The sequence below is a fragment of the Cervus elaphus genome, chromosome 13 (genome assembly GCF_910594005.1).
Source record: "Cervus elaphus chromosome 13, mCerEla1.1, whole genome shotgun sequence".
Classification (NCBI taxonomy): domain Eukaryota; kingdom Metazoa; phylum Chordata; class Mammalia; order Artiodactyla; family Cervidae; genus Cervus; species Cervus elaphus.
Genome location: NC_057827.1, coordinates 58191598 through 58218981, shown reverse-complemented (window position 1 = coordinate 58218981; position 27384 = coordinate 58191598). Strand labels below are relative to the sequence as shown.

General features: G+C 50.8%; 1 protein-coding gene across 5 annotated transcripts in view; it reads left to right on the top strand.

Moving 5' to 3' along the window:
* Positions 1-23510, top strand: part of CCDC88C (coiled-coil domain containing 88C) — a 142157-nt gene extending 118647 nt beyond the window's left edge. Inside the window, exons 23-30 of one of the 5 annotated variants that reach the window (XM_043921744.1) lie at positions 339-484; positions 3020-3109; positions 4600-4838; positions 10007-10195; positions 13886-13954; positions 16132-16200; positions 17165-17454; positions 21274-23510. In XM_043921744.1, coding sequence (XP_043777679.1) covers positions 339-484; positions 3020-3109; positions 4600-4838; positions 10007-10195; positions 13886-13954; positions 16132-16200; positions 17165-17454; positions 21274-22272 — 2091 coding nt within the window. In that variant the 3' untranslated portion in view covers positions 22273-23510. Of the gene's footprint in view, positions 1-338; positions 485-3019; positions 3110-4599; positions 4866-7499; positions 7843-10006; positions 10196-13885; positions 13955-14137; positions 16090-16131; positions 16201-17164; positions 17455-21273 lie in introns of those variants that run through there. The other 4 variants (XM_043921745.1, XM_043921746.1, XM_043921748.1 and 1 more) reach the window with 4 other exon arrangements.
* Positions 23511-27384: the final 3874 nt, after the last annotated feature.

Sequence of the window (27384 nt, the reverse complement as noted above, 5' to 3'; positions counted from 1 at the left end):
TGGTGGTTTCTCTTGCTGGGAAGCACGGGCCCTAGGGCGTGCTGGCTCAGTAGTTGCAGCTCCCGGGCTCTATAGCACAGGCTCAGTAGCTGTGGCCCACGGGCTCAGTTGTTCCGTGGCTTGTGGGATCCTCCCGGACCAGGGATCGAACCTTTGTTTCCTGCATCGGCAGGCAGACTGTTTACCAGAGCCACCGGGGAGGCCCAAGTTGGACGTCTTGGCGCACATGGCCTTTTCCTTCTTCTCCTTCTCCTTCTTCTTCTTCTTCGGAAGCTAGACTCCTAGCAGCAGACTCATGGGTCACACCGTTTTTAAGATACCGTTGATCTGTATTTCAGCTGCTGTCCCGACTCAAGGGGAACTTGGAGGAAGAAAACCATCACCTCTTGAGCCAGATCCAGCTGTTGAGCCAGCAGAACCAGATGCTTCTAGAACAGAACCTGGAGAACAAGGAGCAGTACCACGAAGAACAGAAGCAATACATGTAAGGGGCCCGGGTGATGGGGGCGCCTGTCGACACCAGAATCCTGGCTTCTCTGTGCTGGGCCAGAACAGCCCCGGGGCCATCAGTGTCCTGAGGGCAGGGGCAGGCCATGTTACCAGCCTGTCCTCTCTCTTGCCCTGGAGTGGTTCTGGGTTTCTGCAGGTGGTGGCGGTTGGCTTTTGTTAGCTTTTTAAATGTGCTGCCCACCGCCAGAAGCTTCTTACTCTGCTTTTGGAATTAATGCACTTCTAAAAATACAGGCATGCCATCGAGAAGAAGCTCAGGGAAAGAATTCACATCGAAGGCTGAGCACAGATGCCATCGCAGGACTCTTTCTGTCACTCATGTCTGTGTTCGATGATTGTCTGGAGGGTGGGTGACCAGTATGCCACAGTATTTATTTCTACCGGCTTTACATGGGCCCTGCAGGGTGCATAGCGATCTGGTGAACGGGAACTGCTGGGACCGATGGGATATGACCAGAGCTGTGTCCGTACCAGAGGTTGAAGAGTTTCAGGGAGATGGAGAAGGAAGAGATGGGTTAATGCTGCTGATGCAGGATGGGGACAAGCAGGTCAGATGGGGGGATGTGGAGGTGTAGCATGGCAGGGGCCTGGGGGCAGGGAACGTGGAGGAGCCCCAGCAGACGAGGCACCGATGCCTGGCTTACGAGTCGGGATGCATCGGAAAGTGTTACAGGATGCTGGTCCAGCCAGACCTAGGAAGCTGCCAGAGATGAGCTTAAGAGGAGGAGCTTGCTATTGAGACGTGGTGCAGATGTGAAATAACCCAGGATGGATCCGTGGATTCAGGGGGTTTCCACAACTCTGCTGTGATGGTTGGATTGTCCTGGCTGTGGGCAGGAGCGCCTGGCCGGCTTGGGGAAGGAAGGTAGGAGATGGTTGTAGAGGGGCGTGGTCTCATCCCAGTTCTCAGCTGTCATGAGGCTTGTTTGTTATCCTCCCGGTTTCATCTCCATGTTCAGAGGTGGCTCACCACCTACCAGAAAACGCTTTGCATCAAAAACCACACCATAATTTTGGGGGTAGAAACGACCGTTGCCTGAAGTTGGCCCTCTGTAATCCAGTGGATAATAAGCGCTGCAGACGCCGGGCAGGTGCTAACTAGAAGAGGAGGCACCTGGACCCCAGGGGGATGGTTGGATGACAGTTCTGCATTAGAGAGCGTCTGCAGAGGGCCAGGGGTTGGCAGGCTTCCCGGAGGCTGCTTCGAGCAGAGCAGAGCACTGTTCCGGGGGCCGGGAGGAGCCTAAGCCTGCTGTCTGACTTTGCATGAATCTGTGGGGCGAACCCAGCCACGGAAGCCCTCCAGGCTTAAGGCCGCACAGCACGGCCATGAAGACAGAGGAACAGATCACAGGCGTCGAGTCAAGGGGGCTGACTCAAGCAGCGAAGGGTTGGTGGTTGGGACCCAGTGGCTGCAGAAGCTGCCCCTCTTCATCAGGCGTTCCCTTCGTGGGGAACGCTCGGGAAAGTCCCCGGTTTGGGTGGCACCTTGGCAGCGCCTTGATAGGAAGAAGCCTGAGCCGTTGCCTCTGGCCCAGAAGCCTCATTTTCCAGTGAGGAAACTGAGGGTCTGAGCTGTGAAGAGACCACCCAGGTGGTAAGAGGCTGGAGGGGACAGCAGTCGGTGGCCCTGTGGGCGGTGTTGTACGGAGTCCGCCCGCAGGACTCCCTGAGATAAAAGCACATCCTGCGAATCAGGAAGGCCAGCGTCTCTCTCCCAGGAAGCAGAGGCACTCTCTGGCAGCCCAAGGTTCAGGAGGTGTCTCTCTGATCTTTTCTGTGCTTTTGGAAATAGGAACTGGTTTCCAGCATGTACAAGCTGGGAGATTTTGCTTCACGATCTTGAGTTTCTGGCTTCTCTGGGAAATGAGAAGATCCACCCCATCCCCTGACCTAGATCTGCATTCATTCCGACATGGCAGCAATCCCGGGCGGCTCACCGTGCCTCAGGCTGCACCGTCCTCCCTGGTCTTTCCAGGCCCGCTGTGCTCCTCATCTTTTCTTTCTGGCCCCTGGAAGCTTTCAAGTTTGTTTCCACAAAAGTGTAATCAGAAACCCAACGTTGGAATGGGTCCGAGTCAGAGGTCTGCTTTCGCTAAGATGACTTTTTCCACCCTGATTGCCCACCTAGCTTCTGAAGGCACACCTCACCCCACCACTGAGGTCTGGTTGAGATGCACGCCCAGGAGCTGGCCCTGAGTGTAATCCTGGGGTGTCCCATGTCCTGAATGACCAGGCCGGAAAGTCCTTGCTTCTGAGCTGGGTTTTCAGACGGTCAGGGGTTATCTTCCTTGAAGTCACTCACAGCTGGGTCCTGGGTGCTCGCAGGCCGCCTCAAGGCGTTAGGACCTCCGGGGCCTGTATCCCGTGTTTCCGTTCACATATTCCTGACTCAGTAACCAGGGTGGCCCGCGGGACGTGTGCTGGGCCAGGTCCCAGGCCGAGCTGACGAGTGACTTCATTTGTCTGACTTAAACCTGACTTGATGGTCTGTCCCCTCTCTCCACAGAGACAAATTAAATGCCTTACGGAGACACAAGGAAAAACTGGAAGAAAAAATCATGGATCAGTACAAATTCTATGATCCTGCTCCAAAGAAGTGAGTTGACTTAAGTGTCAGGGGCTGAAACACAGAACAGCAAACATTCCTTGTTCATGCTCAGGGTGAAAGCAGTAGCTGTCAGGAGCAGCGCCCGGTCTGTCGGGCCAGTGTCGTCCACGCTGGCGGGGCACCCCTGTGCACATCCCTCCCACAGAAGAAAGACTGTAGAATTTCTTTCAGCCCTGTGCTGGGTTGTAGGACTAGCTCCATCCCCCGAGGCTGCTGGCCTCATCCATCAAGCACCGCTTCCCCGGGCCTGGGCTCCAGGAGTTGGGCCCTACAGATAGTCCTGGCCCAGCCCAGCCTTGAAGTCAGAATCGCTGTGCATCCGTAACGGCCTCTCTGTTACAATCACAGAACCACAGAGTTTCAGAACCTCAGTCTCAGGGTTCCCTTTGGCAGATGGAGACGGTGAGGCCCAGATGCGGAAGTGGAGCGAGTTGTGTAAACACAGTTCAGTGCGGTTCAGCGCAGGAGGAGAACCCGGATGTGGTTCTCTTTTTGGTACAGCAGAAGCCTTCTCTGCTTCCTGCTAGCTACAGCTTTTATCACTTACTCATTATATTCCCTGTTTTTCATTCACACGGCCCACTCTTCACTGCCCTCTGCCGCTACGCCCAGATTCGTCAGTGCCGGGAGTGGTCAGGGAATGCCAGCTTATTGTTACACTTCCTGTGAGCCTTAGCAGGGAATGAGGAGGAATGCGATGCTGAAAATGGCATTTTGGCGGGAAAATGGCCAACTAATAGATCACATTAGCAGAGCACTTCTTTTATTTCACAGAGGTAATCAAGAGTTAATGGGCAAGGGCTTCCTGGGTGGCTCAGTGGTAAAGAATCTGCCTGCCCATGCAGGAGATGGGGGTTCAGTCCCTGGTCAAGAAGATCCCCTGGAGAAGGAAATGGCAACCCACTCCAGTATTCTTACCTGGGAAATCCCATGGACAGAGGAGCCTGGCAGGGGCAGTCCATGGGGCCACGAAGAGTTGGACACGACTTAGCGACTAGACAGTGACTTCCCTTGTGGTCCAGTGCCTTCCAACACAGGGGGTGTGGGTTCAGCCCCTGGTTGGGAAGCTAAGATCCTACATGCCTCCTGGCCAAAAATCCAGAACATAAGCCACAGAAGCAATATTGCAACAAAGTCAAATAAAGACTTTTTAAGTGGTCCACATTTTAAAAAAGAAAAAGAGTTAATGGGTACACTTGAAGTTCTGTTTTTGCAAGAGAGTGGGGTGGATTTCTGCACCCATACGTGGTTCTACCGTCCCTGAGCTGTACCTGATTGAGAATTCTGTCCTGTCTCCTGAGCCCCAAATACAGTGGTCACGGTGGTGATGAAGAGCACCATTATTCTAAACCCCAGTTACTGGCCACCTTCCCAGGCTGGTGATGGGGACACCAGCCCATGTTAGGACACTGTGCCCAGTGACCTGCTGGAGCAGGCAGTGAGGGTTGACTGTGTCCTAAAAATCTACTTCTCATTAGGAAAAACCACTGGATTGGAGCCAAAGCCTTAGTCAAACTCATCAAACCAAAGAAAGAGGGTTCCAGAGAACGCTTGAAGTCAACCACAGACAGCCCTCCCCGGCAGCTGGAATCCCCAGACCCAACCTTACCATCTGCTTCTCAGCCGCTCAGATCTCAGCCCGAGAACCCCGAGTCCACCCCGTCGGGCTCAAGCTGCCCAGAAGAGCGTGACGCCCACAATGGGCCCTTGGGAAAAGGTAGGAGTGCTGACCTGGCTGGCGGAGGTAGGCCTAAGGGACCCTCCCATTGGACGGGGTGGAGGGGGCTGGCATGTAGATGTGTACATGTGTGTGTAGGAGCCTGAAAGGGCTGCGTTAATAGCCAGGAAAATACAAACCCATGTCAGATAAGAAGCATCACTAATCCCATAGACGAGGAGAGGGACTCGAGCCAAAACTGACAACACAAGCACCAAACGCAAGCTCAGTAGCATAGCCTTGGGGGTTTCCTTGTACAGGTGAGAGATTTAGAGTAAGCTGTCTCTGTAGGGAGATCCCAGGCACATTTCCTGGGTAATGTGCATATATGGGGTCTCAGCAAGTCCACATGTGGTTTCCAGTCTTTTCATAACTTGGAAAGGCAGGCAGATTTTCTTCTCAGCCTGACCTGGCCTTCAGCCCAGCCATCTTTCCATGAGGGCTGTCATTCTGAGTTTGCCAGAGGTTCTGAAATGGACTTCTAGTTGAATGTGCTTCATGTCGTCAAATCTAAGAGGCTATCAATTATAAACTGCACAGTTACTGTACATACCACTGGCAATCCAATGATGCAGAGCTTTACCACTTAGGACTTTTATCATGCTCTGGTTGACAAGCTCTTCTAAAGGACTTAATTAAGATAGATTTTTGTGTACACTCATAAAAGGAAAATATAAATAAAATATATTGGTCGCGGCAGCGACAATTTTGTCACCATTTCGTCTGGACCCCCCAGTGGTGACTCTTAAGATGCTGTGGAAGCTGCACCCTGATTTCAGTGATGTTAAGATTTGGGGGTGGGAGATGTACATCTTAGAACTGACTAAATGTGGCAGTTACTTCAAACATTGTTCGGTTTCCAAATTTACTTTCAAATATCATTGCTCGGATTATTTATACCAGACCTACAGTCTGAATAATTTAAGTTTTTATGAAAGACACCAGGACTTTCTGAAGATTCTCAGGGATGGGGTTGCCGTTACAGCGCTAGGAGCCAGTGGCAGGCCACCCTCTGCTGGGTGGGACGTGCACAGGCCTTTTGGGAGGCCGTGTTCACCACTTCACGTACTGTCGTGTCACTTTCAAATGCACAAAAGCAAGTGCTTTCACACGTTTTTTGGAGACTAACATTTGCACTCCCATTCTTCACAGGAGGTCACATTATGTAAAAGGCTCTTGTTCAGGTCAGTGATGATGAAACATTTGTTTTCATCTAGGCAGGTTCTCTGGTCTCTAGTTTTCATATTGGCTATATAATTGTTTTGACATTCATTGCCTCAACTTGTATTAAAGTTGGCTTAATTAACTCTACTGGAGCAGGTTGCCATTTCCTCCTCCAGGGGATCTTTCCCACCCAGGGATTGAACCCACATCTCCTGCATTGCAGGCAGATTCTTTACCACTGAGCCACCAGGGAAGTCCTTAATTAACCATAATCAGCCCGATTGAGTCAGGAAAACTTTCAAGGGAAAAAATTGCTTGTACCAATCCGTGAGTGAGCAAGTCAGCGATGGTTATTAATAACAGCAGTCATTCATTGAATGCCTTTTGGGGGACCGTCAGCACCTTTTTAATTTACTTTATCTGCCTCATTTAGTCCTAACTGCCCTGTGAGGTAGGCATGATTAATCATCCCCTTTTCAGAGTTGAGAAAGTGAGGCTTAACAAGGTGAAACACTTTCTGCTATAATAAGTGACAGAGCTTAGATTTGAACACAGGCCTGTTACCTCTGGAATCTGAGCGCTTCACCACCAAGTGCACTGCCTGCAGTGAAAGCTGAAAAAACATGCTGCCTAACAGGCGTGTTAGGCATGGCCCCAGCAGAGCTAAGGGCCCCAGAATCACATAGTCAGTCCCTTACCTATGGTGTGAATATTGACCACCAGGTGGTGCTGTGGAGGAAGAAATAATGGAGGTTCTGATTCCAAATTTAGTTCTAAATCAGAAATTGGATATATTGGTTATGTTTCTGTATGACGTGTTCAAAAAGTTAGACCAATTGTCTGCTCTGATAAGCCCTTCTAATTTAAAAGTCATGTATTAGAAGAAAGGGTATGGTAATTCTTGGTGTTGAGGGCTTTGGAGTGTGAAAAAGAGGTATTTTCGTTATTTTTCAACTCATCCTGCCAAAAAAGGTTATTTCAGATGTATAAGAATTATTGGTGAATAATAGTCGGGCAGACTGTTCCATTACAGCAGGCCAGAAAAGTGTTGTTTCCAAGGTCTTTGAACAGGAGTGAGAGTAACACATGAGCCAAACTGTCAGGGAGTCAGTCATTAAAATGGATGAGTAAGAGAAGCTGGGTCCTAAATTAATGAACATTCTTATTTAATAATTTAACACATTGAAATTGAAAATCATCTAAGCCCTTGGCTCCTTGAGCAATATGTAGTTCTCTTCACGTGCTGAGTAAAGTGTTGGCACTAAGATGCTGCTAAATTAATTAAATTGAGGCAGTGCATAAATGATTCACTGAGTCCTGATTCCAGTCTTGTCGTGCTTTTTGTTTCCATCTTTCCTGGACTGGACTGGATTCTGATTTCCCAAGTACATTGAGCTAATTTAGAGTTACGTGTTATTATTCATTTCATTTATTTGTTGTGTTTTTTTTTTTCTTTCTTCCTTCCTCTCTCGGGTTATCCTGGGGATAACGATTTAGCAACTCAGCGCAAAAAGAGTCCCTTTTTGAGAAGCAAAAGCAAGGACAAAGACAAGTCTCCAACGGCCCACCCGGCTCTCTCTAAACGCCTGCGGTTCTGGTCTTCCTCTGACATCCCATCCTCTCCTAACGAGCCTCTCCCCTTTTCAGAAATTGGAGACTTCTAATCCTTTTTCTTTACCATGTGTCTTCATCGTGTATCCTCCTTCATTTCTGAAATTCAAACAAATGGAAAAAAAAAAAAAAAACCCAGTACCTAAAGGCCAGATGACCCCTAGCGGACCCCTCCTCCCAACACCAATTCCAGGCCAAACTTTAAAGTAGCCAGCGTGGATTGTGATTTCAAAAGAGAAGATGAGTTGCCACATCCTCTGGACCATTTCTCCAGCACAGCACAGTTGTAGGGGCGCCTCGGGACATCCGTGCACAGGTCCTGGGGCCAGGATGTCCGTGCTGAGTAAGTCCAGTGGCCGTGTGCTGTCCCCCACCCTCGCACCTGCAGGCTTTTGTCAATGCTCAAGAATAAAGCAGAGCTGGTCAGTGTCGCTATGCTTCCTAAAATAAACGGCCTCTGTCAAGTGACTTTTTTTTTTTCTTTTCCTTGAGTCTTATCTAGAAGCAGCTAAATTTAAATCCGCTGCCCTTTTCTCCTCTTTCTTTGTCAGAGCCCCGAATTGATGGCTTTTGCCAAATAAGGTCCGTTTTAGAGGTGTTGGATCTTTTGAAGGATTTACTGTGCTCCATTCAAGCGTTTTGAATAATTGCATCGATGATGCCCAGCCAGAGGCCAGCCCAGAATGAAGCTTTATGACTGTGCTGTCTTTCTCTGAGCATCTCGGGTGCTGAAGTTAAAGCTGCAGTGGGCAGAAAGAGCATCAGCAGGCCAGTCACGCCCAGAGCGGGGGAAAGGCTGGTCGAGAGAGGCCTTTAGCTACTGCAGTTTCTTTCTGTCTTCAATCATTCTTGTCCCATCTTCATGATTTTTTGCCACCTCTGTCCATCACCTGTGTGGTTACTGACATCTTTCCCCTTGAACTGACCCACCGTTTCCACTTAAATTTATCCTCCAAGGATAGATTATTACCTGTACTGTAAATGGAAAGCCAGTACCATTAAAAACAAGGTAACTATATTAAAAAATAAGTCCACATGTATTGAAATGCTGAAGTCGGCGGACGTGGTGCCAACTTCCTGTCTCGCTCACCGCATTGGGAGCCCTGGGCTGCTGTGGTCCCGGCCCCCGTCCTCTGAGCATGCTGCTGGGACGGTGCTGTTTCTCTGCTGTTCGTGCTAACTGTTTGGTCATCTCCACCTCCCCGCCACCCGCTCCTCCTCCTAACTTCACCTGTTGGATGTCTGCCCCATGCATCCCACCAGACTTGAATCTTGCTTCTCATCAAGGTTATCTTTCAGAATCCAAATTCTACCTTGATTTCAAGTCATGATAAGACATAGGCGATTAAAACTTCACCATGAATCCAGATTTGAGTGGCCAAGGGGCTGGCGGGGTCAGGTCTATGGAAGAGGGGAGGGGAGGGGCCTGAGAGCCTGTCAGCGGGCGTGGCTCTGGGTCTGCAGCCTTGGGGTACCTGGAGTGAGACCTCATGGGAGACAGCATTATCTTAATGCTCACAGGAACCCCAGCTGCGTTCATTTTTGTCTCATTTTTGGAGAGCCCATTCCCTTTCTTACTACAAGATAGGTGGAGGGTTGGATGTTTTAAAAATGTTTTTATATAGGATTTTACTTAACTTTGACAAGAGTATATCTTCATGGTAGAAAACTTCGAGATTGCAAAAATGCATAAGACAAAAGGTAAAAATCCTTCTGGTAGTCAGTCTCACCATGCAGACATTAAAGATCTCTTAAATTATTGTTAAGGTGACAGTAAACTTTTCCTGAGATTATATGTGAAGCCAGTTGGCAAGATACACGTCCTGGACCTTCAGGGCCTCAGCCTCAGGCAGCAGTGATCCTGAGCCGATATATACGAGAATCTTTTTTATTTTTATTTTAGATTCAATTTTTACTGGAGAATAGTTGCTTTACAATTTGTTAGTTTCTACCGTGCAGCAAAGCAAATCAGCTGTACGTATACACATATCCCCTCTTTTTTGGATTTTCTTCTGCCAGGATCTTTTTACGTCAGGGATTTGCATGATACACAGTGCTAGGTGGCAGGCGTGCCCTGTAGTTAATATGTTGGACTTCTACCACCATTTTGTCTGTCCTCCTGAGTTTTTCCTTTATTGTCGCCCAGCCAAAATTCCAGGGCTTGCAGTAATGCCCCGTCAGTGGAGCTGGGGTCTCTGATACAGGCCTGTAGCCAGGGCCCTCCTGTTTAAACCACAGCCCGGGGTCGGGGGGTGCCCGGGTGGGGGGCAGCTCAGCTTTTCGTCCCTGTGGTCTGTGTGCCCTGCTGCCTTTGCTTCTAGGCCTCCGTGTGGTCGCCCAGCCTGAGCCCAGGATTCTGCCGCCCTGTCTCTCAATGTCCTTTTCTGCCCCAGGCCCTGGGGACCTAAAGCCAAAGCGAGGGTCCCCGCACCGAGGCAGCCTGGACTGCAAGGATGCCTCCACTGACCCAGCCTTGAAACCCTGGCCCATGGAGCTGGGCCCCCGGCCCTGTTCGACCTCAGCCATCACTACAACCCCTTCCAGCTCCAGCTCCATCTCCCGGCACCCAGGCCGCACCAAAGGTGAGTTGTGGGCCTCTCCAGAAACAAGGGGGCTGAGCGTCTGGGGCTCAGGGTCCTTCCTAAAGACCCCAGGCTCTTGGTGGAAGGAGGGGTCCCGGGCTGAGAGGTAGTGAGCAGGGTGGTTAAGTTGTGGGCAGGCTCTGGCATCACCCAGATAGGAGTTCAGACTTCAGCCCTGCCTGCCAGCTGGGTGGGTGACTGGATTGATAAGGTCACCATTTAGAGGCCTGACCCCAAGCCACTGGAGGGGAAGCCCCGGGACCCACTCCCACCACCACCATGCAGAACTCAGAGGCTCCAAGTAGATCTAGAAGGGAGGTAAGCTAGCATTTGCGCTAAAAGGAGGCATCCTCTCCAGCCCACCTTGGTAGAAGTCTGGAGGTTCATTCTCTGTGGAGGATACACAAGAGGGTCTCTGAACCAGAGGTGGGTTGACAAGAGTGGAAGGGAAGTTTCCCAGCTGAATGTCTCCATCCGATCTTGCCAGGTGAAGCCCAGGGACACCTCTAGAGCCTCTAGTAACAGACCAAAACCAGTGTGAGAGGCAACAGACATAAGATGGAAACTTTACGATGCCCATCATTAACGTAGTCAGAGATGAGCAAAGCTGTTGTACCCATGAAACAAGAATAGGGTGCTACCAAAAGAGAGGGGAAAGTATTGGGAAATTTAAGATACGCAGGGAGGAACAGGTAAAGCTTAAAACCAAAAAAGACCTTCGGCTGATAATTTAAAGATAGGAGACATCCAAAGAAACAGCTAAAAGGACTGAAAGTAATTGCCTCTGAGGTGTTAGAAGTTGGAGAACTAGAAGTGGTTGTTATTTTTCACAGTAATAGCACCCCCTCTGCTCTTAAAACCAGGGGCTTGCACAACCTTGGTTTGACAAGCAAAGACAGACAGGGTCCCTGCCCTTGTCCCGGTTGCTTATAAGTAGGAAGCCCCTCGGGGAGAAGGTGAGTGGGATGGGCACAGGAGAGGTGGGCAGCCTCTCCCCACTGCAGGCAGTCACTTACTGTTGGGCGTCAGTGGAGCTGTGCCGTGAGCTCTCTGGGAGAGCCATGCCCTGAGCCCGCGTGGCAAGGGTGTCTGTTGTCCGCAGCCATCAGTACCCCCTGGTTGCTGGAGCTCTGGGGTGCAGAGGCGCTGCCTGGTCCTGGGGAAGAGCTGGGAACACCATCTCCCCTCAGGGTTTTGGGGATCTCTGTGACTCAAGGTCCAGCCCTCTGGGCTGACCCACAGGCTGTCTCAGCCTGGATCCCATCGCTGAACTGGAGCCCAAGCCTGGAATCATCCTGGAATCGTCACTGGCCTGCAGAGCAAGCACAAGGGTCTGTCACCAAAGGCGCCCTCACCCCGCCAACAGCAATTCCTTGGCAGCCTGGCTCTCACATTCTGGGCAGTCACGGCGGATGGCTGTGTAACCATCATCAAAATGGAAACTGCCCTCCCCCACCCCCCGGGACCAGGGTTTCTTTAAGTAAATCTAGTTCCTTTTAGAGTAGAATTTCATAATCAAGATCTGGGCATGGCAGAGTTGTCATTACTTCTGCACCCTTTCAGTAAAGAAATTCTTTCTGCAGTTCTATTTTAATATTACAGGGGTTTTTTTTTCCTTCGATTTCACGTGTGTGTCCTCTTCTTCCACAGACGTCTTCTCTCTTAAAACATTTCCTTATATTTCCTGAAAATATGCAGTGATGGTCAAAAATTTTAATACTAATACTGCTACTAACAAAATCACCAAGTGATGTTTATTTCCTTTGTAATTCTTCTAGTGCTTAGATTAAATCTCATTAAAGATACACAGAGTTTTATATTCAAAATTCACTGGAATTTTTTCTTTTATGGATTATGTTAGTGGTTTGATATACACTAAGGTTTATTTGTTTCTGTCTTCAATTTTAGAATTTTTTCTTTGTTAAATTCTGTTTTTTACTACATAAAACATTTACATAATTTAAAGCTAAATTACATAAAAAGGCATGCTTAGATTTCTAAGCTTCACATCTCTCCCTTTCCCCTCCATTACATTCCAAAATCACCCTATAGATAACCTTTTTTTTAGTTCCTTATTTATACTTTGTGTTTCTTTTGGCAAAAAAAATTAAAATATTGCATCTTGTTTTTTTGGTTTTTTTTTTTTCGCTTAGACATATGTCATAGAGATCTTTCTCATTCTTTGTATAAGCACACAATAATTAAAATGTTGATATGACGGTATACAACCAATTAGTCCCCAGAGTTGGTTCCTAGAATTAGGATTGCTGGGTCAAAAGACAAATACAAATATACTTCTCCTAAATAAGATTCCATATTTTTTAAAGGTTCTTCAGAAAATTCTGATACTTAACTAGGTTTAATGACCAAGAGCCTACATATCACTAGCCATATTTTACTATTGTAATCAAGGCAGCAAGTTTTAATTAAGTCACTACTTTGAGTTGGGCATTAGGTTGTTTGGTCGCTAAGTCATGTCCGACTCTTTCATGATCCCATGGACATGAGCCCGCCAGGCTTTTCTGTCCTTGGGATTTCCCAGGCAAGTTTACTGGTGTGGGTTGCCAATTTCCTTCTCCAGGGGATCTTCCTGACTCAGGGATCGAACCTGTGTCTTCTGCATTGGCAGGCGGAGTCTTTACCACTGAGCCACCAGGGAAGCCCATTGGGCATTAAGAGAGAACACAAAAAGTAGGATTCTCCCACCTTCAGTGAATTAAAAAAAGGAGTTGTCCTGCTGTCATCTCCTGGGAGACAGAACCTGCAAAGGAAGCCATTAGATCATATCTAACTTAATAAAAAATTTATTGGAGCATAGTTGATTTACAGTGTTGTGTTTGTCAGTTTCTGTGGTACATCAGAATGAATCAATTATACATATATTCACTCTTTTTTAGATTCTTTTCCCAAATCGACCATTACAGAGTATTAAGTAGAGGTCCCTGTGCTATACAGTAGGTCCTTATTAGTTATCTATAGTTATTTATAGTGATGTGAAGATCGTACCTAACTTTGAGTGTATCTCACTACCAGAATTTTGAAAACAGGAGTCAAGGGTGGGTTGGAAACCCTTTTGCCACTTTGGAGGGACCCAGGGTCTACTGCTAGAGAGAAACTCGTAGGTCCGAGGCATAGGGCATTTGAGTCCCTCTCGGGGACAGGGCCATGGATGGCTGGCGTGTGCTTCCGGTCTATTTCTGGAGCTGCCAGGGCGGGCTATCTCCAGGGAGTCGGCCTCTCCTGTCAGGTGCTGGAATCCTTCCTTTGCCCTCCTCCTACGACCCGAAGGCAGGGTGGCCCCCAGACCAGAATTGCCTGCATGGCCTGGCCTTGGAGGTTGGGAAGTGGTCCCCAAAGGCCCTAAATATTCAGCTCCTTTTGCTGTGTTGTCCTTAGGCCAGATCACTGCTGTAGCCTTCAAGCCCCAGTCACTGCACAGGCAGAAAGGGGATTTAAAGTTAAATAGAATAGGAGTCAGGAGTGTGAGAGTTATACCAGCAGGAGGCACAGAAGAGGTGTGGTCCACGCTCCCCTCCCTCGCCGCGCCCCCCCCCCCCCCGCCCCCCGAGAGCCGGGGGCTGCCCCAACACAGATGCCAGGCGAGGTTCAGAGGTGGCCGTCTGGCAGACAGCCCGAGTTTCCCCATGGATGTTCCAGAACCCCTGACTCATTGTCCTGTTTTCACCACAGGCTATAATTCTGAAGACAGCCTCTGCGAGCCGTCCTCGGAGCTGGAGTTCCTTCACCCCAGGCAGTACGGTGAGTGGTCGGTGCTACACGCCCTTCCACCTGGATTCTCAGTCTTGTTCTTAGCAATAGTGCCTTTTCCTCAAGCTAAGTCCTATACGGAAGTCCGATACACAAAACAGGTGAAAATGGAGTTGTTGTATGAAGTGGGGATGGGTCCACAGTTCATCTAAGCTCCTTCCTTCCCCTCCCCAGGGGCCTGAGCATCTGACTTCTGCTTACATACCTCCAATGATGAGGAACTCACTACTTATCAAGCATCCCTCTTCTGGAGACTTTAATTTCCCTCGCCTTAAAACACCCCTCATGTTTGCCAGGATGTTCCAGTGACCTACCCAGGGAGCATTGACTTCAGGAAGATCTCTCGCTGCCCTCACTTGCAGAATGGCTCCAAGTTACATTTAGTCTCAGAAACTGTTAAAAGTACTTGCCATTTGAGTTAGGCATATTGTAAATTACTGCAGAAGGGAAACCAAAATTATACTAACTTTCTCAAAAAATTAAAAGTGGCTTTGGGTTTTTTTGTTGTTTTTTTTTTAATTTTGCAAAACAGAAGTCATAGGAAGGTTGGAAGATAATTCTTAAAAAAAAAAAAACTCAGTCTGCATTTATTTCAGTTTACTTCTGATCAACAGTGTGTGGGAACTAGCTAGCATCTCTTAAAAATTTTATGATACGGATAGAGACATTTCCAGTTACAGGCTCTGTGGTGACATAGGTTGACACAGGAGCCCTTATATCTGTGCACTGACACAGACATATTGTGGGCAACACAATAGGAAGGATCTCCTGCAACGTTTGGTAAACTGGAGTAGCTTGGTTTATGCCTGTCAGCTGACCAGAAGGGTTTTCTTCCTAAGTATTTGATTCCTTGAGCTTCTCTAATCAGGAGAAAGAAGGGGAAGGGGGTTTCGATGCAACACTTAGATAAAAGTGCTTTTGGGTCCTGTTGATTTGTATCATGGTTTTCTTTTAATGAAACTTAATTTCCTTTCTAAAGAGGGATGTGCATTTTTAAATTTCAAAAAATTCCCTTCTCAACAAGAGGACTTATTTTGCTTTTATACCATGCACAAAATCCGTGTATTTTTTGGCTCATCCCCAAACCCCGTTTGCTAGTAAGTGTTTTCCAGATGCATGCTATTTGCAGCAAACACATCAGCGCTTGGGAACTAGGTGCCCTAAAGACCCAGAAGAACAAGAGCAAACTTGCAGGCGGTGGGGGGAGGTGGCTTGTAAGCAGCGTGTCTCCAGTTCTCAGCGTGCTCAACACCAGCTGTGTGCTGGGAGGATGCAGAGATGACAGAAACACAGGGCCTGTCCCCCGGGGGTTCGTGGTCCAGCAGGACGAACAGTGATACAGGGCAGGCTGATAAGAGTGATGGTGCCCAGTGAAACCGGCAGAGGAGACCCAGAGGGGTGGCCTACAGGCCTTGAAGGGACAGCCTGCCCTTGGCAGGGCGGGGGGGCACCCTCCCTGGTCCTGGCACTCAGGCTCTGATCCAAGAGCCACCGCAGACACGCTCGGCGCAGACAGCATCCCTCAGGCCTGGTTCCCTCCAGCACTTGTCACCAGAAAGGTCACTTGTTCCCTCTGGGGCAGATGTGCATTTGAGACAGACGAGCTGAAGGACAGCAGACAGCTGGGAAAAGCGAGTGCTCCCTGTCCTGCTGAGGGTCCCAGCTCCTCCTCCTGGAATCAGGGAACTGAAGTTGCACACAGGTACACACATGTGCACATACCACCATTTCCTGGCTCCCGCCCTCACCAAGGTGCACTGTCATCTAGGCGGGAGATTTCACATGTGTTCCAAGAAGCTCTGAGCAGGAATAGGGGTGGGAACCTGTACCCAACCCTTGGCTGATCTGGAGCAGCCCTTTTTTCATCTGCTTTTTCAGTTCTGCATGAGTTTCTTCTTTAACAAAATTGTTTTAAGCCACAGCCCTAGACCTCACTTTAAAAAAAACAAAAACTGCACACTGTCATTTCTGGGCGACCATACCTGGCCCTCGGGGAAGTTAGCCATCATGGGAGAACATGGGGTGTTCCGAGGCCCATCCTTCCGGGGCATGTTCAGCTCCACTTTGGCAGAGTGACTTTGTTCCATAATTTTTCTCAGATTAGATGGTTTGCTCCAGGCTAGACCTGGTCACGGGCCTTTTGATTGAATGTTGGCATTTCCTTTCAGCATCCCGGCCGGGGAGCTTGGAGAGCAGTAGAAATGCGTCCAGCGACAGCTCACCTCTTAACCTGAAAGGTGAGCCGGCCCTCCTCCTGGGCGCTCTGCAGTGTCTGTGGGTCTTTGTGTTTATATCATATTTGTAATTTTTAACATACTGTTCCCCAAGGTCTTCCATACGTTCGGCATTCATTGCATTCCAAGGCCACATCATGTGGTTTCAAGTGCAGGCCAGGAGTTTAAATGGATTTTAGTTCAAATCCCTTCACCCCCACTGACAGAGTCTGGGTACCTAGGCGAGTCACCTACCCTCTGAATCCAAGTTACTTCATCTTTAGAAGGGGGATCATGACACTAATTCCATTCCACTGTGGTCAGAGAACAGAGTGGCTTTGATTCTCAGGGGTTTTTTAAGTTGATTTTATAGTGCGAAATATAGTCTGTCTTAATGAATGTTTCTTGTACGTCTGAAAAGAATGTGTTTGTTGTCCCAGGACCATAAACTCTTACACAGATTTTTTTCACTTCTTAGTGTCCACGTGACCATCTGGCATATAGCAAGTGCTCAGTAAAGCTTTTAAATATATGAATGGATGAGAGCTAATGAGTGTGGTGAAAGAAAGTGAAAGTCACTCAGTCATGTCCAGCTCTTTGCGACCCCATGGACTATACAGTCCATGACATTCTCCTGGCCAGAATGCTGGAGTGGGTAGCTGTTCCCTTCTTCAAGGGATCTTCCTAACCCAGGCATTGAACCCTGGTCTCCTGCATGGCAGGTGGATTCTTTACCAGCTGAGCCACCCAGGACCTTAGCACTACTAACAGTATGAACTTTAGCAGAAACTTTCCATGTTTATCTCAAATTATTTTGTTCCGAATTCTAAGCATCCCAGAGTGTTCTTCACGTGGAGAACCCCAGCCTGGGAGAAGTGTGCCCTGGGTTCTCGGGCAGGGTCCTCTTCTAGGTGAGCGGCAGGCAGCATGGAGCCCACTGGAGGCAGAGAGGGACTGATGTACGCTCTGTCACCTGCCCTGACCCCAGGTTCCTCCGACCAGCTCCACGGCAGGTCCGAGAGCTTCAGCAGCGAAGACCTGATCCCCAGCAGGGACACGGCCACTCTGCCACGGGATGCCAGCACCCCGGGGCGCCCCCCCCTCAGCCGCCATGAGTACCCCCCACCGCGGAACGGGCCTCTCCCCCAGGAGGGCGTCCAGAAGAGGAGCGCAGCCCAGCCCCACGGCGGGGTGCGGCCCTGCTCCACCTCCCCGAGCAGCGAGATGGTCACCCTGGAGGAGTTCCTGGAGGAGAGCAATCGGGACTCCCCGTCCCCCGTGAGTGGCCCTGGGGCTCAAAGGGACACAGCGGGTCCATCATCCCTTGCACACTCCCTGGATTGGGATAGCAGGTGGAAACTGTGGTGGCAGAGATACAGGGATGGCGCGGGGGGCAGCCTAGGTGTGGGGCTCCTTAGACGGGGAGGAAGCCCACAAGCCTACAGATCCCCGGGGCTGGCAGCCAGCCCCAGACCTCAGAGGCTGTTTGCTCCATCTGTGGAGTGAGTGGGCAGAGCCTGGTGCCAGCATGGAGGGCAGGGATGGTGTGTGCCCACCACTACAAGCTTCTTGAGAGATGTGCCCAGCACCCACTCTGGGGTTAGCATCTCATCAGGTTTTGAGGCAGAGCTCTGCATGCCCACTTCCCCTGAGCCCTCACCAGCGGAGATCAGTTTCTTCTATAAAGAGCCAGAGAGTAAATATTTTAGGCTTCCCAGGCAGGACAGTCTCTGTTGCAGCCACTCAACGCTGCCATTTTAGTAGGAAAGCAGCTCTAGACCATCTGTCAATGAGTCGGCATGGCTGTGTTCCAATAAAACTTGACTTATGGACATAGACGTTTGAATTTCATGCAGTTGTCTCATGTCCCAAAAGATTGTTCTTTTAAAAAAAAGTTTTTTGCAATCATTTGAAAGTGTAAAAACTATGCTTAGTTCACAGGCCATACAAAAAAGGGCAGCACACTGGACCTGGCCCACAGCTCTGGGTTGCTAGCCTCTGTTCTACAGATCTAACCTGTATTAGGTGTTAGATCTGTATCTAACCTGCAGACACCCCCTGTATTCCCTCCCATGTCACCTTTCCAGTGTCTCCATTTAGCTTTTCTGAAGCTGAGCATCTGTTTTTTTCACATGTGTGTATGTGCGTAATTAGTTGTGTCTGACTCTTTGAGACCCTATGGACTGTAGCCTGCCAGGCTCCTCTGTCCATGGGATTTTCCCAGCAAGAATACTGGAGTGGGTTGCCTTTTTTTTTTTACATATGCTGTCTAAATTCAGTCCCATGAGCTATTGGGTTATTGAACTTATTGGCTTATATACTGTCTTGTTGTTTAGTCACTAAGTCATATCTAACTCTTTGCAACCCATGAACTGCAGCACACCAGGCTTCCTTGTCCTTTACTATCTCCCAGAATTTGCTCAAACTCATGTCCATTGAGTGAATGATGCCATGCAACCATCTCATCCTCTGTCGCCTCCTCCTCTTGCCCTCAATGTTTCCCAGCGTCATGGTCTTTTCCATAATTGAAGTCTTTTAAGGTTTAATGCTTTAGTGATTGCATCTTATTCCCTTCAGTGAATACAGTTGAACTTTGTGTAGCCACATGGTAAACTCTGTGACCCACATTAATCCGTCACATTGACACAGAGAACACAAAATATTTGTCTTGAAGATATGTATTGAGCAGCTACTGTGTCTTAGGCAGTATGTATGGTGCCTGCTCTCAAAAAACAAAGCAAATGGGCCAATTTTTATTGCATACTTGCTAGGTGCTTGGTCTTGTGGTTGGTGCCAAAGAATTATAAAACATGGCCCCTCCCCTGTCTTCATTTATTTGTCTGTCAAACACTTACTGTGGGCTAGAAACTAGGGAAACCAAGCTGAGAAGGACCAAAACCTTGCCCTCCAGAAGTTTATAGTCTGACGCAGTGGCTGTTAAACTCTAGCGTTCATCAGACTCGCCTGGCAGGACACAGGCTGGACCCCAGGGATTCTGAGATTTTTGCATCTCTGCCGAGTTCCCAGATGGTGCTCTCACTGTCACTGGGGGTCCAGGCATCACAGGCTGAGGAGCACTGACCTGATGGAACAAACGAGAAAAGTCCAGAAATCGAGGGTGCCTGCCGTTGGATGTCTCTTCTCCTCAATCCATTTCTGATTGTGTGCCTGTCCCAGTGGGTGTCCTATTCCTGGGCAGATCTCAGGGGTCAGGTCCCCTTGCTCACAAGGGGCACAGCCCCTCCGCACTCAGCTTAGACCTATCCAGACACTGTCGCTGAGGCTGCTGTCAGCACATGTCGCTTTTCAGCCTGAATGAGGCCAAAGCTGTCTCACTGCAGCAGTTTCTGTTGGAAGCTGATGCTCAGCCTCTGAGAGCCACCTCCTTCTCCCTCCATCGGCCCAGGTGCTCACCCCACGAGCCCCACCTGACACTTCTATCTTCCCCTGATCAGGCCTAGAGAAGCCACCCATGCCTCCACTCCCCGAGTGCTGGTGATGCTGGGAGAGCAGGGTCACACAATGGGCTCCCTGGGTGGCCTCCTGAAAGTGGGGATGAAGAGGCTAATTAGAAACGTGCAGAAAGGGGCCAGGAGGTAGAGCAGACAGCTCCAGAGTCAAACAGCCGTAGGTTCTAATCCTCAGTCTCCATTCTTCAGATGCCTAATCTCTGTGACCTCAGTTTTCTTACATATTTGTTGTTTAGTCACAAAGTCGTGTCCAACTCTTTGCCTCCCCATAGACTATAGCCTGCCAGGCTCCTCCATCCATGGGGTTTCCCAGGCAAGAATACTGGAGTGGATTGCCATTTCCTACTCCAGGGCATCTTCCCGACCCAGGGATCAAACCTACGTCTCCTGCATTGGCAGGCAGATTCTTTACCACTTACTGAGCCACCTAAGAAGTCCTTTCTTACATATTAAGTGATGTTTTAATACAACCTTAAACAACTCTTGCACAAGGTTGCTTTCAAATTTAAACTGAGTTTTTTGGATTACATCCCTGGTTCCCAGCACGGTGCCTGACATGTGGGAAGTACTTGATAAATAAATGGTTCTTGTCCATATTGATGACCCAGGGTCTTACTGCACGCACACACACCCAAGAGTAAGGCTTCAAGCTAACATGAAACAGCAGAGTGTACCTCTGTCAAGTTGAGCATCCACATGGTTTCAGGGGCCAGGAGTTGTTGTCAGGTGGTTCCTGAGCTGCTGACCCATCCTGCAGGCTGACTCCCTCCCTCCCAGCAGGCTGGGGTCTGATTGCAGCAGCTCTCGGCCCTGACCTTTCCCCTGCTCCATCCCCAGCCTCAGGAGAAACATCTCTCTGGGATCCTCTAGGCTGGGAGGTGCTGGCAAAAGGCTGAAGTTGACCTGAACAGGCCCACCGAGCTTGTTGGCTCCAGGGGCTCCGCCTGCCCCCAGGATGGTGACAAAGGACATTGGTTCCCTGGCCAGGGGAAGCCCAGGTGGTGACTGTCTGGCACGGGGGATATTCTGGAGGGCTAGGCTGCCTCTGCCTTCTCCTGGACCTCTGGTTCTCTCTGCCCTCCTCTGCCCCTTGTGCCTGCCTCTCCCTTTCCTCCCATCAGGAGAAAGATCTGAGAGGCAGTGAGCAGTGTGGTTGGTTCTGGCTTCTGCGGAGCTGGCCTTGTTTCTCTTCCTCTCTGTGGCCCACTGGAAGGCGCTTGCAGCGTGTCTGAGCCTGGTGGGCTGACGAAGAAGGTCCAGTCCTGTCCATCAGCTTTCTGCTGCCTAGTGGAAAAGGAGACCCAAGTCGAAACGGTTGTCCTGATCCTTTCATAAAATGGATGAGCTTGGTGGGTTTCCTCTCTGGGTCTTTCTTGCCTGTGACGTTAGGACTGAGTGATGCCTGGGTCTGCTCCCTAAGGATCCTCGTTTTGCCTCGACCCCCACCCCCCACCCAACCGGGGCAGTGTGTGCAGTGGGGACATTAGGCCTTCAACAGGCCAAGCAAGAAACTTCAGTCCCAGCCGTGTGGGCAACACAGGGGACATCCTGGGTGGGAGGAGGGAACTCCAAGGACCACCCCCCACACCCCACCCCCAGACTCATTCAGTTCTTCTCTTTCCTGTAGGACGCTCCCAGTTGCCGGGATGACCTGCTGAGTGATTACTTCAGAAAGGCCGGTGATCTCCCGTCCATTGGAGGCCAGCCAGGCCCACCGCCCAGGAAAGAAGGGGCCAAGATGCCCACCAGCTTTGTGGCCCCCACCATCAAGATGCCCGTCTCCACCTCTGAGGGAAAGCCGCTGAAGCCTGGGCAGTATGTAAAGCCGAACTTCAGAGCCGCTGAGGCCGAGGCCACGCCCAGTGTCCCCCAGAGGCAGGCCCAGCCACCCCAGAGCCTGTCCCTGGGCAGAGCCCGGCAGGCCACGATGCCCCCCGCTTCCCACACGCCTGCTGGCCGGAGCGCATCCCTAAACCGGGCCTTTAGTCTGGCCTCCGCTGACCTCCTCCGGGCCAGCGGGCCGGAGGCCTGCAAACAGGAGCTGGCGGGTCCCGAGGCCTCGGGGGGCAGAGACCCAGGCAGCCACAACCTGCAGAGCTCCACTGCCCCCGGCTCCCACGGCCTGGCCCGTGAGCGGACCCCGCTTGTGGGAAAGGCTGGCGGCTCCTGTCAGGGCCCCGGCCCCCGAAGCCGGCCACTGGACCTGAGGCGCTTCTCACTGGCTCCCCCAAAGGAGGAGAGGCTGGCCCCCCTGCAGCAATCCGCCACTTCCCCAGCCATCGCCACTGGAGGCGGTGGCGGCAGCGGTTCGCAGCTCCAGCACTTCTCACCCACTGCAGCCCAGGCAGCCAGGACTAAGCCCCAAGCCCCCCTGCACCCGGGGGAGGTGGCCACCATCCCCCCCGTCCGAGGAGGGCTCAGCCCCTCGGAAGGGGATGGGGTCCCGGGGCAGGGTCACAGCGAGGGCCTCCCTGCTAAGGGCCCGGGCAGGTCTCCGGACCTGGCTCCCCAGGGCAGCCGGGCCCCTGAGGACTTTGGGCGTGGGAGCAGCTCCAAGAGCACGCCGGCGTCCCCCGAGCCGGGAGGGGACCAGCAGACGGTGTGGTACGAGTACGGCTGCGTGTGACCTGGCTCCTGGACTGCACCTGCTGATCACCACGGCCTTTTCCCTGTCTGCCTGCGGCGCCAGGAAAGGGTTTGAGGAGGAGGAGAGGGTTCCCGTGCGTGTCTTCTGTTCTGTTGCTAAAAATGCTGTGCCAAGGCCTGAGAGGGTTGCACCCCGTTGGTGTGCAACCTATCTTCTGTATCTGTAGCCTCCAGCAACCTGGTATCTTTTGAACAAATCCACTTTGGCATGGGGACACTCAGAACGCAGTGACGAGGCAGCCCCCGAAGCAGACACTATTTGAGCGCGCCCCTGTAGAACACTTTTGTTTGCAACTTGCTGACCTCCACTGAAGCACGTGTGTATGTGGGCGTGTGCACACACGTACACACATTCCCAGGGCTGAGCCCTGGTGGGTCTGGAAACTCTATTTCCCAAAGCTGTTTGATCCCAGGAGAAGCCCCCACTGGCCAAACTACAAAAATCTGGAGGCCGTGGGTGGACCCCAGAGGCAGGCTCGCTGTCATGCCGTTGTGGGGTCCTGAGTGCTTCTCTTCACCCCAGAGCCAAAGCAGCTCTCCGGGTAGGTGGGGGTGGCCTCAGACATTTGCCTCCCCCCGCTGGAGCCAGCTCCTGGGCTCTGCAGGTTGGGCTCCCGGGCCATATAGCCACCTGCCTTCCCTGCTCACTTTTCTACAAACACTGGATCTGCTGGTCCGGGGGAGGGGCAGGAAGAAACCCCCGCCCCAGCCCCCCACCCAGCAAGTGTATATAGTGTAAAGAGGGGAGGCGTGTGCAGCAGTGAGGTGCACCTCGATTTATACCGTGGCTGCAGCACCCCGACCTCCCCGTCTCAGGTGAGATGTTGATTCATTATTTCTGAGTAAACTTCTCATGGTAGAAACCAAATTTCCTTTAATATATTACTATGTATGTACACACCCATGTGAAATGTATGTACTTTGAGGGGAATCTATTTATGTTCCGTTGGGAGTCATTCTTTCCTATTAGGAATCTCACCTGCTGCTTCGTCTCTTTGGTCAGATTCCTGGCACGTTTTATTTCCTGTTGTTTAGTAAAGGTGCTTTTTCTGGGATGTACTAAACCTGGTGATTTTTTACTTTTTCCCTTTAGATTCGATATACTGAGAAAGAAATGGGAAGTTACGATCGCTTTTCAGAGTGCTTTGGGTTGTTTATTAAAAAGCCATTCATTCTGGAACCCAGGACAGGATTGTAATAAAAGGACATGGACCAGTACTGAGTCCTAGTTTTCCTCACCATTCATCATGGCATCATTGACCAGGCGCTGGGAGCTCAGGGTCCCTGCCTTAGCACTGGCCACTGGAATCCACTGGCCACTAGGTCAGAGAATGTGGAAAGCAAGGTTTTTCTCTTTACAGCAGCTTTTTTTTTTCCCCCAGACTTGAATTTTATTTTAACTTAGTGTAAATTGAATCCTATTTCGATTTGGGATTTGTATCTGGCAGGAGCTCAGCTTAAAATGGTCCTTTGGATGTCCCCAAGGCTACCAAACTAGAAAGTACCAGACCTGCAATTTAGACCTTGGAAGCCTCAGATCAGATGCTTAAATCAGATGGATGGATATGGGGGGGTGGGGTCCGGGGAGAGGGTTGGTAGACGTCAGAAGGAAGGAAGGTGTATAAATATCCATACATCAAACTTTTTTTCCAGTCGATTTCTGTCCAGCTGCTGCCTCAGTGTCTCCTTTCCTTTTTCACCAGACTTCTTTAAGAGGATCTCCTCTCAGGACTTCCCCAGGGGTCCAGTAGTTAAGACTCCAAGCGTCCAGTGCAGGGGGCGCAGGTTCGATCCCTGTTCAGGGAAGTAAGAACCCACATGCCTCTTGGTGTGGCCAAAAAATAAAATCAGACAAAGGGTCTCCTCTTGTCTCTTTGCCCATTCTTTCCCCAGCCTCTGTGATCTGTGCATCTGACCACTCTGCAGAGCTACCTCTAGCATATGAACAGTGGCCACCTTGCAGGCTTCGTGCCATGTAGCCTGGCCAGTCACCCTTTGGAATCCTCTCTCTGTCTCCCAATTCTCCCCACTGTGGTATGGCTTTTCGGCACTGACTCGCTAACCCCTCATTCATTCACTTATTCCTTCCACAGAGGTTCACTGGAAGCTTCCTGTGTCCCAAGTCCTAGGCTCCGCCTTCCAGACCTCTTCCCCCTTGATCCTCTTCAGCGCTGGCCCCCTGCCCCACTCCCAAGTGCTCACTGCCCCTCAGAGCCCCCGCCTGGACACCAGGCTTCCTCAGCTCCTCCCCCCGGCTCCTCCAGCGACACCAAGCCCTCTGTGATGTGGGCCTGACCGCTCATCTCTTCACATCCCATGTTTCACGGATCACATCCTGCACCTGAGAGCGCCTGTGGACTCGTGTCCTCATCTTAGCCAGCTATTCTCACCCTAGGTCACACACACACACCCCTGACCCTGGGTGTTGGCGGGAGCCTGCCAACTCGTCTGCCAGCCTCAGACAGCTCAGCCCTCATAGCACCTCAGGACATTCACCCCAGGTGACCGCCACACCTGCCACACCCAGCCCTTTGTGGTTTGGTTGGCCCATGGGCTCGCCTGGAGGCGCACCCAGCCCTCTTCTCAATACCTCCTTTGGCCCCAGACAAGTTCATACACATCCACAACTTTCATTCCATTCTGTTCACAGAGGCTCCAAACTTACCTCCAGTCCTAACCTCTCGCTGGAAACCTCCAGATCTGTTCTCTGCTGGAAAGTCCCAAGACACTGCCAACTCAAAGTGCTCAACACACAAATCCCTGCCCTCCCCCATCTCATCCCTCCAGACAGCCTTTGACGCTCCCCCTCCTCGCCATACCCTATCCATCACTCCATCAGTTGGCTCCACACCTCACTCATACACTGCCAGCCCCAGGGGATGGTCCTTTGGACGGTACCCTGGGCCCTGTTGCTGAGGGGGGCACCGCAGATCATGCTGCTTCTGCGGCTCCCAGGCCCCACCCTCTCTGCACTGGCCTGGGAGACATGTGACCCAGTGTCTGGGAAATATCTAAGTGGCCACTGGATTTTCATGCCCACTGCTGCCTGGAGGGAGACTTGGGATCATCTGTGGCCCTCCCAGGTGGCGCTAGTGATAAATGCAGAGACACAAAAGATAAATGCCAATGCAGGAGATGCAAGAGACACAGGTTCGATCCCTGGGTCAGGAAGATCCCCCGGAGGAGGGCATGGCAACCCACTCCAGTACTCTCTGCTGGAGAATCCCATGGACAGAGGAGCTACAGTCCATAGGGTCACAAGGAATCGGACATGACTGAAGTGACTTCGCACGCATGCACATGGGACAAAGGGCTACCCTGTGGAATACATTAAAGTGAGAAAATGAGAAAGCATAGGGCAAACCTTAGGAAGCACCAGCCAACATTAAACATCCAGCCAAAATATTTATCAACCAACCAGGGTGAGGGAATATACATACACATGCACATATTTACAGATATAAAGGACTATGACACATAATTTACAAATAAACTATATATAAAATACATACTTTTATTATAAAATCCATACAGTCAATGGATTCTCTCAGAATGCTCTCACTGATTTTTGCCAAGCCTATGTATTTATAGCCAGCCTATGCCTGCAAGAGATGAATGAGTGTAGTTCCAATGTGAATGTCAGTTGATGTTTTATGTTAGCAAGTAAGATGAAAGTGAAACACGCCAAAGATGTATATCAGAACTTCACTCATTGATGACATGAGCAATTGCTCAGTCAGGTAGTAGTTGCTGAATGCTGGCCAAATTTCCTCAATTTTTTTGTGCTGCTCACATTGTGATGGCTTACAGACATAGCACATTAAAAAAAAAAAAAAAAGAAATATAGTCTACACACTATATTCACCCAAGATACACCTCTAAATTTAATTTGCACTATTCACATTTTCCCTATCACTTTCTCAATCAAGTCTAGAGAGTCTAGACACTGCAGAAGACATAAATCAAGCCCTGATTGGTAACACTTGCCAATTTCCGTGGCGGAAATACTCTGGCCATGGCCGATTTCAAGCTGCAGCCATGGTGTTACTAACCACAGAGGTGGAAGGAGACGTGCAGTGTACCCTGTAATATATTGCCTCCATGCAGATGGAAATGGGTGCAAATAACCTGAAGAGCACAGGTAACAAAGAGTAAAATAAGAAGAGACACATTTTGAGTGTTTATTACTATGGTTTTTAACATAAATTACGTGCAGATTTACATAAACTTGTTTTTAATGACGGCCGTGTTTAACAACTGGCTTGGAAAATTCTGGGAAATTCACTAACCTGCTCTCACAAGCTAGTACAGGCTGGCTGCAGCGCACCACTGGGAGCACCGCCTTTCAGGGATGGGCTGAAAAACGGATGAGACAGAACAACTGAGAAGGGGCCAAGCAGCAGGAACATCAGAGAGAAGAGCAGCTGGTGTGCAGAGCGGACCGTCCCGGCAGACGCAGGTGTGCGCAGCGTTCCTCCGCACAAGGGCACACAGAGGCCACTCGGGTCAAGGCTGGAGGCTGCCGCCGGCTTCTCATTTCTTCCATTCTCTCTTCTTGCCCTTCTCCATGGAGCTAAGGCAGGAGGAGTGGGCCTGGGGAGGCTGACAGCATGGGGGACCTCTCCATCTGTAAAGGGGGGGCAGAGTGGGCAACAGGAAGTCGGGCAGGAGCCCGCGGGTGGGGAGTGGGGGAAGGGAGGGTCCTGGCGGGCCTGGGAGGGACCTGGGAAGAGGTGGGGGTCGGGGCAGGGCTCAGAAATGCCCTCCCCTTCCCAAGCTCGGACTTTGGGGCCCAGCCCACCGAGGTCAAGTTAACCAAGTCACACGACACACGCAGCCTGAGCTCTGGCAGAAGCAAACGGGCCACCTGGTCCCCACTGCCCCTCCCCGCAAGAGACCCCAAATAAGCAGGTGGAGGAGAAGCCTCCGGGCCCCTCCGCGTTCCCCACGGGAGGGCAATGGCCCTGAGGAGCCCTCCTGGAAGCCGCACCCTGCCCTGGCCGCCCCGGCCGCCGCGAGCCTCCGCCCTCTCCTCCGCCTCCAGGTGGCGGCGCGGCGCGCGGGCGAGCGGGAGCCGGAGCGCAGGGCTGTT